This window comes from Mixophyes fleayi, chromosome 6 (assembly GCF_038048845.1).
Source record: "Mixophyes fleayi isolate aMixFle1 chromosome 6, aMixFle1.hap1, whole genome shotgun sequence".
NCBI classification, from domain to species: Eukaryota; Metazoa; Chordata; class Amphibia; order Anura; family Limnodynastidae; genus Mixophyes; species Mixophyes fleayi.
In genome coordinates this window covers 195740126-195751595 of record NC_134407.1, presented here as the reverse complement: position 1 = coordinate 195751595, position 11470 = coordinate 195740126, and the positions used below count along the sequence as shown (strand labels likewise).

Here is an 11470-nt window from a genome sequence, read left to right as displayed (position 1 = left end):
CATCTTCAGAGGAATTTACAAGCAGAGCTTTTGAATGTTTTATATTTTCAAGTCAAGTACATCTCTACACTTGGATGTATTAATTAGCTGCGACACTACCACTGTAGCCAGTCTGCTTCCTGTATTCAGCAAGCTTTAGACCTTTTACCCATTGGCATTTGACCTGCACTTTCCTGTGCATCTTTAAATACAAGTCAAACGCATCTGACATCTTGTTCACTTGCGGTCTCTCTGTTGACCGCAATACGCTTAACTTGCGTTAAACGCACTTAATGGTACAAGAAGCATTCGGAAAACTGCAATGTGACCACATACCAGTGGGTGTGCCAGCTGTTAAAAAGGCTAGTAAGTGCCTGTAGTGTAATGACAGGGGGATAGGAGGCCTAACACCAGCCCCAATGAAGATGAATCTCGGCTAAGCTTTGGTCAAGTGTTCTAGGGTTTTAAAGCACTGAATGTGGCTTTGTTAAAAGTTTAAAGGATAAGCGCTGACAATTGTCTTTTCGTTTTGTATACATATATGGGCATTTATATTGCCACGCAGCTGGTACCACATAGAATATGGGATATACAGAGTGCGGGCTTATTGCCAAGCAGCTGGTACCATATTATAATGTGGGAGATACCGAGCGCGGGCTTATTTTTCTATTGTTTTGTTTTAAAATATTGCCTTTTTGTCATAGCAGCTGTCCATCAAGCCTATTTAAGGCACATTTGGGTGTGGCTCACAAGCCAGCCCTTGCTAGATGTAAACTCCTATACCTGGGAGGTGAGTGCATCTGATGTTAACTGCATTTTAATGGTGTTTAAAGCATATAGGTCAGAGTAGGACCTGCATATAATGAGGTGCCCTTGACTTTGGGATGCAGGCTTAAATGTTTTGATCAAAATATGAACTAATACCTCATGTTTTCATTTTGCTAGACACACACAGATATGCAGTTTAAAGGATAAGCGCTGACAACTGTCTATTTGTTTGTATACATATATGGGCATTTATATTGCCACGCAGCTGGTACCACATAGAATATGGGATATACCGAGCACAGGCTTATTTTTCTCTGGTTTTGTTACTACAAGTTCCAATTCCTTTAACTTATTGATGCAGGATTTTTCAATGAAACAAATGAGTAGCTGGAATTTATGTCTTCTACTGGGTTTACTACCAATGGAATCTGTGTCTGCCACTCAAAGCTGGACCTGCACAGTCCAGTACTAAAGGCAGTTCCCATAAGAAAAGTACCAGGATTAAAATTATTTATTCAAGAACAAATAACAACAAGGTAAACTACACATAGCTGCTCATTGCCATCTAGAAAGAAGGGAGTAAAGCTGGAACCAGATGTAAATGGTGCATTCCACCTACAAGAACACAATGCTTATCCAGACACGTCTACACTCATCTAGACTCCGTGGGATTACAGCTGGAATGGACTATGTATGTCCGGTTTGGACCTCTGGATAGTGGGTTTCTCTCTTCTGCAGTGAGCAGCTAATTGGATTTTACCTTCTATTTCTACTGTTCTTGAATAAACAACTATTACATGCTAATCCTAGTGCTTTCCTCTCTTCTGCTGTGAATCATTCCATAAAATATTGAACTGTCTATTTCTCCCCCAATCACCTGCACAATATAAAGTCCACCCAACCAAACGCACAGGCTGTAATACCCCGTTTCAAGAAAAAGGAAGACACAAACTGCATCAAAAACTGTATTAAAATTCATAAAAGCACCCTCTTGTCTGTACAGTTGAAATTACAAAAGATTATGCAGAAAAGTGTACCATCCCCCCAACCCAAAAAAAGCAATTTATGAAAAGAGGGAAGTGTATAAATCTGAATGGCAAAGTGGTACTTGCAGATAGTATTGTGCATCTCTTATCAGAGGCCTGCTTAAAATAATAAGACCAACCAGATGCCTTAGCCATTTATAGAACACTCGGTTATTAGAAGAAAACAGATCCCTTACTCAAGTTTTCCCCACAGCAATAATAATAGAACACTGCACTTCATCACAATGGGGGAGGGTACACATCCTGAGGGCCAGGTAACACCTAGCCTGGTAGTTACTGTACATCAGGGGCGCTGGGAAGAAGGAATTTGGCTGGTACACTTAGTGCAGATCTATCTGCAATCTATTTAAAGCATTAAATACTTGTGCAGTTTTTAGAAACCGTTGTGAGAGGTTCTGAATATTGCTGGTATACCTAGAAAAGGGAATGGTCATTGATTAGGTAGTCTTCAGTCTAACAGATAAAGCCATAAGTCACCATCCAATGAGCCTTACAATGTTAAAAAGACAAGCAGTGCATTTCATCTAGGAGTGGTTGGAAGGCGTTGTGAATCTGCTGTACTGTCCCGTCACCAAATTTCCTCAATGGCAGAGGATCAAATGCACCAAAAAATAAATAAAAAAAAAAATAAAAAAAAAACACAGCCAGAAGGGCCAGTAATGTTTTAAATATGTGTTACATAGTTCTTTAAAAACCTAAATAAAATCCAGTTTCTGTCTACAGTAAAATACTTTGCTCACGTTGAAAGAATTGGCATTGCTCGCAACATTCTATAATTATTGCAATGTGTTCCTGACTCCCGGCAAAACAAAAAACAAAATTCCTTATTAAAAGATATTAAAATTCACCCCAAAATGGTGTCACTCTGACACCTCACTGTAGTAATACTTGTGTGCAGCGTCTGTCATTTTCCAGCCTGCTGCCCGATACTCGATCATCTCTAGCAGTAGAAGCTGGGCCAACGATCCCAGTCCGCCTTGCAGTAAAAAGCTATCTCTCAGAAGTGAAAAAAGCTCATCCATTTTCTGGGTGTTCATCTTCTCTAGCTGCTCCCCCACGCGGTGTAGCTGCAGAACTAAACAGTCCACCTGCGGAGAGATACAGGGTTGGAGTGTGAATGTTGTAGTAGAACGTTAGCGGTTAATAAGCGTCAAGCTGTATTCTCACAAAACAATTAAAGAAGTGCAATTCTGAAAAACCTGACACCCCATAAACTAATGCCAACCCTTTTATTAGCGGTTTCAGTATGCCATTGTTCTGCGCCCAAGATAGTGCCAAAAGAACAGAAGTACATATCTGACAAATCAGAGGACTTGCATGACAGGTTTCACACGTTTGCATTAATGTACTGTGCATTATTCATCATCATCACCATTGATATAGCGCCACTAATTCCACAGCACTGTACAGAGAACTCACTCACATCAGTCTCTGCCCCATTGGAGCTTACAGTCTAAATTCCCTAACACACACAGACAGACAGACTAGGGTCAATTTGTTAGCAGCCAATTAACCTACTAGTCTGTTTTTGGAGTGTGGAAGGAAACCGGAGTACCCGGAGGAAACCCACGCAAACACGGGGAGAACATACAAACTCCACACAGATAAGGCTATGGTTGGGAATTGAACTCATGACCCCAGTGCTGTGAGGCAGAAGTGTTAACCACCAAACCACCATGCTGCATAAGGAATTAAACTTTAACTGTAAGAAATTTGTAGTAAAGGGGATACTTATCCTATGCATGAGGGTATGGACACAAAGCCAATAATAAAGATAGGAGCAGGTCTGTAGTGTAAGTGGATAAATGTAAAATTTGCACTAGAACAGGAGCGTGTTTACGGGCAAAGTGTTACAACTGTGGTCTCAAACAGACATAGGTTGTAGAAAACAAAAAAAAACAAAAAACATCACATCACTGCAATTAGATGCAATCGTTGACAGGCGTGCTTTCCTAGCAAGCTTGCAGTAGACAGACAGCACAACACATTGATAAGTGTAAGAGATAATAATTCATATAGGACACTAGAGCAGTGATGTACTGAGTGGGTACCTCCTCCTCTCTCTGCAGACTTTCAGGCTGTGCCAGCTGGAACAGGCAGTCATACACAGGATTTACCAAGGCCAGCATTGGCATGTTATTGACCTGAAGGGAAACAGACACACTATAATTAGAAGTGAAGACAGAATGGAGCAATGTAAAGCATACAGTATAGAAAATACATCACACCACAGGACACAATACACATAAAGTATTCATCCAGCGTTGGCAATTTTTGACATTTTATTTTCCTACATCATGGGAGTCAAAATGAATTTCTTTTGGAATTTTTACCACTGAACAGTACAAACAATGCTAATGAAAGAGACAAAACAAAAACACACACAATCCCCAAAGCCTTTCCTCAATTACAAAGCACACAAGGTTGTGGGTAAATCATTTACTCTTGGGGCTAGATTTACTAAACTGCGGGTTTGAAAAAGTGGAGATGTTGCCTACAGCAACCAATCAGATTCTAGCTGTCATTTTGTAGAATGTACTAAATAAATGATAGCTAGAATCTGATTGGTTGCTATAGGCAACATCTCCACTTTTCAACCCCCCTGAAAAACTCTCAGATTGATACATTTACCCCTAGTTTTCAACAGATCAGCTCCAATTAATTAGGTGACCTCTAAATGCAGGATTTATTTAGGCAAACAGCAAAAGGAGTGAATGAAATTATGAAGTTACAGGTAAAAATAACCCCAATAAATTTATTCTGATTCAATGATCTAAACAAAATAAAAAGTGTAGAAAATGGCAAAGAGGTAAATACACCCACAGTCACCCCACTTCATCTACACTTACTCTTAAGTAGTCGAAGACATTGCAGATGAAGCTGACGTAGCAGACCCACTCCTGCACGGAGCGGGCTCTCATCTCCTCCCGGTTCCGATACTCGCTCTGCAGCCTGTTCAACAGTCCGCTGCGGAAGACGCTTCGACCCGTCTGTTTGCTCTCTGCCTGGAGGACACAAAGGATAAAATAATTCTGTGAGTAGACAGTATAGAAATATACTTTCCACACATATATCCGTTGAGTATTAGACTTACACCTTCCCTACAACGTGACAAAAGCTGTTCACACAAACACCATACCAGTTACCACTGAAAATTAGGTTATGTGTCCATTTTGGCCACATACTTGACAGCGTCACATTGGGTCCGATTCTCGCGCTCCACCAATGACACCACACACCTGAGAATTACAGCCATCTGCTAACGTCAATCCTGGGCTGACATATAGGGGAGATTGAATTAGCCGCAAGGTTCCTAGGAACCTCAAGCGATGTGTTCCAGGTCAGACAAGCTGCAATTCTGGTACAGAAAACATTGCTCACTTCTGCTGGCACCACACTGAGATATGGGCAAAAATGAGCAGAGCTTATTAACTGGAACATCCCACGGAGCCACATTGTACAAGGTTCCTACGGGACCTCACACCACATTAAGTCTCCCCCATAGAGTGTTGTCTGGGCAATTTGGTTGAAAAACGTCCAATCTAAAATACTCTGTATACTCTCTATAGACAGTTTTTTTGCTCATATCCATTGTCAGAAGATTGCGAGTCTTCTCACCTGAATGATAGTGTAACACATTTTCCCAGCCTCTTTGCTAAATGTGGCATCTCTCAATGACTGCTCTACGATCACATTGGCCACTTTTTCTAGATCCACAGAGCCAGGCTCTAAGAATAAATAGATGACCATTACCAGAGAGAACAGGCACATTATTGGTATTGGTAGACAACACAGGGCAGTGTGGAAGCCCAAAGTCTCTAGGTAAATGAAATCAGAGATATTTAGAGCCTCCTAACCTTTCAGAGCTGTCTTGAGCAGATTCTGGGTTTCAGCATCGAACGCATGCATCTTGTACTCTTCCCCCATAGTTCCAAGCAAAGACAAGGGTAATAAAAATAAAAATTAAAAAAAACAAACAAAACCTAGACAACATAAAAAAAAAAAAAAGAAAAAAGACAAAAGGTTATTACATATACTGCAACAAAAAGTAAAAATTGAAACACCTGGGTGAATGAGGAACACCAAGCATATTGAAAGCTTCCACACAGATAAAGCCCATGTATAAAAATGCTGGACTGCCCTAGTTGCTTTTTATTATGTCTACAAGAGGAGACCCACAGTGGATTTCAAAGAGGAGCAATTGTTGGGGCTGGTTTGACAGGAGCTTCAGTGACCAAGACAGGGCAATTTGCACAAGAAAACTGGTCTAAAGTGAAGTCTGCATGGAACTAGGAGGGGAAATCAGCAGCAATGGTGAGTAGGAGTGCATACTCCAGGACCGTGATATCAATATGTTGTGGGAGGCACTTTCCCTTAGATAGCAAGGTCAATGCTAATAGCTACTTACTAGAAACGCCAGGGATGGGGGGGATTCTGTTTTAGAACTTCTATCTCCCTATACCTGATACTTAGAAAGGTAGGGGAACCCTTGTTTGAAAGGGAAAAGTCTCACCTTTCAAATTATAGTATTAATATTTATTGTCTGCTGATCATTTTTGATCAGCACAGGGGTTAGAAAAGCCCAAACAGGCAAATGGGTTAAACATCAACTATACACATCTCTTTGATTCACTTTACAGGTAAAAGTAGCCTGAAATTGAGTGTATTTTCATGTTATAGTCTTCGTTTACAACAAAGTGTTACAAGACACAAGTGGGCACATATACAAGCCGTTCCTTACAGGAATGCCAATTATAACTACACTACTTTAAAGTACTGGCTTTCTATCTCCTAAGATCTGCTCACTGTGAATCATTTTACTATGTATTTGAAGATCTTTCTGTTCTCTACACTGCTCCCTGCTGTCAGATCGAAGGCATCTGAAAACAGTACCCCAGCTACTTTAAAAAAAAAAAATAATGTTTTTTTATTATTATTATTATTATTATAGGACTTAAATCTATTTCTTGGCTATTAAATTGTATTACATTAATTATCCTTCAAATAATTACAGTTCATGTTTTAACTTATACCAATCTAATATTGGAAGGATATCCTTCATTTGCATAATTCTCCTATTTTTCCAAATTTTATGTTATATAAAAATGTAATTAAATGTATTACATTATCTCAATACATATGAAGTCCAGTAAATGCCCTGCAACATTTTCAAACTGGAAATTGGCGGCCATTCTGGCATTGCAATTCATTATAGGACAATTTAACAAGATAACTGTATATCATTTGGGAGGGCTGGCACATTCTAACCCAGGGGTGCAAGACTCAACTCTGCAGCCTATTTTGAAGGGAAACAAATGCAGGTTGCCCAACCCAAAGTAGCCCACTATGCACCTACCCAGGGGACAGATGCCTGCCACGCCCAACCAGCCCCTGTTTATGGTTATGTATTTACTTAAGCTAAACTCACAGGGGGCAGGGGTTGGTCACCACAATTTTTGCAAAACTGTAAAGAGAATAACAGGAGAACTGACCAACTGGATACACTAGTGTCAGGGTGACACAAAAGATCTACTGCTGTGCGAGTTACTAAGTCACAAACAGAGCCATGATTATCACATGAAATTCACTTTTGCCAAGTAATCTGTAGAACCCATAAGGACAATAGCTAGGAGGGAAGAGAACACTGCGACAATCAGCTGGAAGATCACATAACAATAGGTCCTGGAACCCTCAGAAATCGAACGTTCTATATATTATAACTGGAGACAGAATCTGTATTATACATAATCACCATTCACTGCCTACAGGCCAACCAGGGGGAGGCTGCTACTGGAACCAATACATGTGTTTACAGAAGACCTTGCAGCTATGGTCACTCATACAGTACAGCAATACAGAAATATAACTACAGCGACAAGTAACACGGAGATCACTGCATTAGTACAAGTCACAATGTGAAGGGACGGGATCGGTGATGAAACAAATAATAAGGTTTTAAAGCAGCACAGATCGAACCCGATCACCGAGTCACTGATTTATGGGCTGAGAGCCGCGATCACCGGCGTTGTCTCACCTCTTAACCGTGTATCATATTGCTTACACTGGAGGCCGTCTCTTTATAGGGACATACTCCCAGGCAAGGCCGAGGCTGGACGTGGAGCAGGCCGCAGCAATGCTTACATAGAGCGACACCTACCGGGGGCCTGTAGGCACTGCCACACCTGTGAGGACAGTGACAGCTGGTGGAGGGATTGTTGTCGTGTTTAGTTTTTCAACTATACTTTTTCTTTCTTTTTTTTAACTATACACCCTCAATGCAGCTACATTATAAAAAAAAGTTTAGTATCCATCGCAGTATATGCACAATGCATAACTGCATTGTCAAGTCCCAGAACGCACAGAAAAAGAATAAAAAATATTAAAAACATCAACACCTGTTAATACTATAATCATTAATAAAAATACATTAAAAAAATAGTTTTAATACATACTTGCCAACTCAAATTTGGGTCGGTCTCACGGACTCCCGGGAGAGCTGGCAAGTCTCCCGCATCCCGCAATTACAGGGCTAAAATGACGCGATTCGCAGTGAATTCCGTCATATTGGCCCCGCCCCCCGCAACAAAACGGCATGTTTGTCGTGGGGGGGTGGGGACAAAATGACGCAATTGCCCCCGCCCTCTAGACACGCCCCTCTCCCGGATACAACTTGCCAAAAGTATGATGTAGAGCAATATCTGGTAGCAAGCATAGTATGCAGAGCCATATCTATGTCAAGGGGTCTATTTAACATTGGTGCAGGGCCGGTGCTAGCCTCCATGGCGCCCTAGGCATTTTTACAAAATCGGCGCCCCAGCTCCCCCCCCCCCCCGCAACAATCGGCGCCCTCCTCCCTCCTCACCCCGTCTTCCCTTACCTCACCACAGTCGCCTCTCTGCTCCGTCTCCTCCCCTCCACTCACTGACACTAGTGAGTGGAGGGGAGGAGACGGAGCAGAGAGGCGGCGGTGGTGAGCAATAGCCTCTTCCCCCCTCCCCCGTGCATCTGAATGCTGTGTGGCGGCCGTGACAGGTATGGTCAGCGGTCGCCACACAGTTTTAAAGTAATTTTCATTCTGGAGGGCGCCCTCCAGAGCCCGGCGCCCTAGGCAAGTGCCTAACCTTGCCTAATGGGAGCGCCGGGCCTGCATTGGTGGTCAGTGGGCAGCAGTAAGATTCAGTAAGAACACCTCCCCACCCCACCCCTTCATTATTACTGATCATATTACACATTGCTGGGTATTATCACTGATCATATTACACCTGGCTGGGTATTATTACTGATCATATTACATCTTGCTGGACATTATTACTGACCATATCACACCTTGCTGGTCATTATTACTGATCATATTACACCTTGCTGGGTATTATTACTGATCATATTACACCTTACTGGACATTATTACTGATCATATTACACCTTGCTGGGTATTATTACTGATCATATTACATCTTACTGGACATTATTACTGACCATATGACATCTTGCTGGTCATTACTACTGATCATATTACACCTGGCTGGGCATCATTACTGACCATATGACATCTTGCTGGTCATTATTACTGACCATATGACATCTTGCTGGTCATTACTACTGATCATATTACACCTGGCTGGGCATCATTACTGACCATATGACATCTTGCTGGTCATTATTACTGATCATATTACACCTGGCTGGGCATCATTACTGACCATATGACATCTTGCTGGTCATTACTACTGATCATATTACACCTTGCTGGTCATTATTACTGATCATATTACATCTTACTGGACATTATTACTGACCATATGACATCTTGCTGGTCATTACTACTGATCATATTACACCTGGCTGGGCATCATTACTGACCATATGACATCTTGCTGGTCATTATTACTGATCATATTACACCTGGCTGGGCATCATTACTGACCATATGACATCTTGCTGGTCATTACTACTGATCATATTACACCTTGCTGGTCATTATTACTGATCATATTACATCTTACTGGACATTATTACTGACCATATGACATCTTGCTGGTCATTACTACTGATCATATTACACCTGGCTGGGCATCATTACTGACCATATGACATCTTGCTGGTCATTATTACTGATCATATTACACCTGGCTGGGCATCATTACTGACCATATGACATCTTGCTGGTCATTACTACTGATCATATTACATCTTGCTGGTCATTATTACTGATCATATTACACCCTGCTGGGTATTATTACTGATCATATTACACCTTGCTGGTCATTATTACTGATCATATTACACCTTGCTGGTCATTATTACTGATCATATTACACCTGGCTGGGTATTATTACTGATCATATTACACCTGGCTGGGTATTATTACTGACCATATGACATCTTGCTGGTCATTATTACTGATCATATTACACCTTGCTGGGTATTATTACTGATCATATTACACCTGGCTGGGTATTATTACTGATCATATTACACCTGGCTGGGTATTATTACTGACCATATTACATATTGCTGGGTATTATTACTGACCATATGACATCTTGCTGGGTATTATTACTGATCATATTACACCTTGCTGGGTATTATTACTGACCATATTACATCTTGCTGGTCATTATTACTGATCATATTACACCTTGCTCGGTATTATTACTGATCATATTACATCTTGCTGGACATTATTACTGACCATATCACACCTTGCTGGTCATCATTACTGATCATATTACACCTTGCTTGGTATTATTACTGATCATATTACACCTTACTGGACATTATTACTGATCATATTACACCTTGCTGGGTATTATTACTGATCATATTACATTTTACTGGACATTATTACTGCCCATATGACATCTTGCTGGTCATTACTACTGATCATATTACACCTGGCTGGGCATCATTACTGACCATATGACATCTTGCTGGTCATTACTACTGATCATATTACACCTGGCTGGTCATTATTACTGATCATATTACACCTGGCTGGGTATTATTACTGATCATATTACACCTGGCTGGGTATTATTACTGACCATATGACATCTTGCTGGTCATTATTACTGATCATATTACACCTTGCTGGGTATTATTACTGATCACATTACATCTTACTGGACATTATTACTGATCATATTACATCTTGCTGGGCATCATTACTGACCATATGACATCTTGCTGGTTATTACTACTGATCATATTACATCTTGCTGAGGAGCTTGGAAGGACACGAGATTAGGAATCAATAAAAGTTCAATTTCTATTAAGATCAAAGGAACCTCCTACAAAATATATTATAGGTGCTAAACTCTTATCCATTCTCTCATCACCCATGTACTGCCACTTCAATCTATCCTAAATGCAGCTGCCAGAATGATCTTCCTCTCACCGCTCCACATCTGCTGCACCACTTTGCAAATCTCTACACTGTCTCCCTGTGTCCTCCAGAATCCAGTTCAAATTACTCACCCTTATCTACACACCCCTCAACAACACTCCCCCTGCATACATCTCAAATCTCATATTAAAATATTCTCCCTCCTGCCCTCTTAGATCTACCTCTGACCTGCACCTTGTCTTGTCTCTGATAACCACCTTTCACTCCCACCTAAAAGGCTTCTCACGCGCTGCTCCCCACTGATGGAGTTCCCTACCACTCAATCAGGCTT

The 11470-nt window shown here is 41.1% G+C and overlaps 1 protein-coding gene across 1 annotated transcript; it reads right to left on the bottom strand.

Annotated features, from left to right (window-relative positions):
- Positions 1 to 1699: 1699 nt before the first annotated feature.
- Positions 1700 to 7944, bottom strand: MIF4GD (MIF4G domain containing). Its single transcript, XM_075177851.1, has 6 exons — positions 7828 to 7944; positions 5651 to 5776; positions 5412 to 5521; positions 4643 to 4798; positions 3845 to 3937; positions 1700 to 2881 (listed from the first exon to the last, which is right to left on the bottom strand). The coding sequence occupies exons 2-6, from the start codon at positions 5718 to 5720 to the stop codon at positions 2654 to 2656; spliced, it is 657 nt and encodes a 218-aa protein (XP_075033952.1). The 5' UTR covers positions 5721 to 5776; positions 7828 to 7944; the 3' UTR covers positions 1700 to 2653.
- Positions 7945 to 11470: the final 3526 nt, after the last annotated feature.

Coding starts and splice junctions, on each gene's coding strand:
- MIF4GD (XM_075177851.1), bottom strand. CDS start 5,720: ATGGGGGAAGAGTACAAGATGCATGCGTTCGATGCTGAAACCCAGAAT. Junction 4,799..5,411: donor TGTGTTACACTATCATTCAG/GTGAGAAGACTC, acceptor TGTGTCCTCCAG/GCAGAGAGCAAACAGACGGG. Junction 2,882..3,844: donor GTCTGCAGAGAGAGGAGGAG/GTACCCACTCAG, acceptor ATCTCTCCGCAG/GTGGACTGTTTAGTTCTGCA.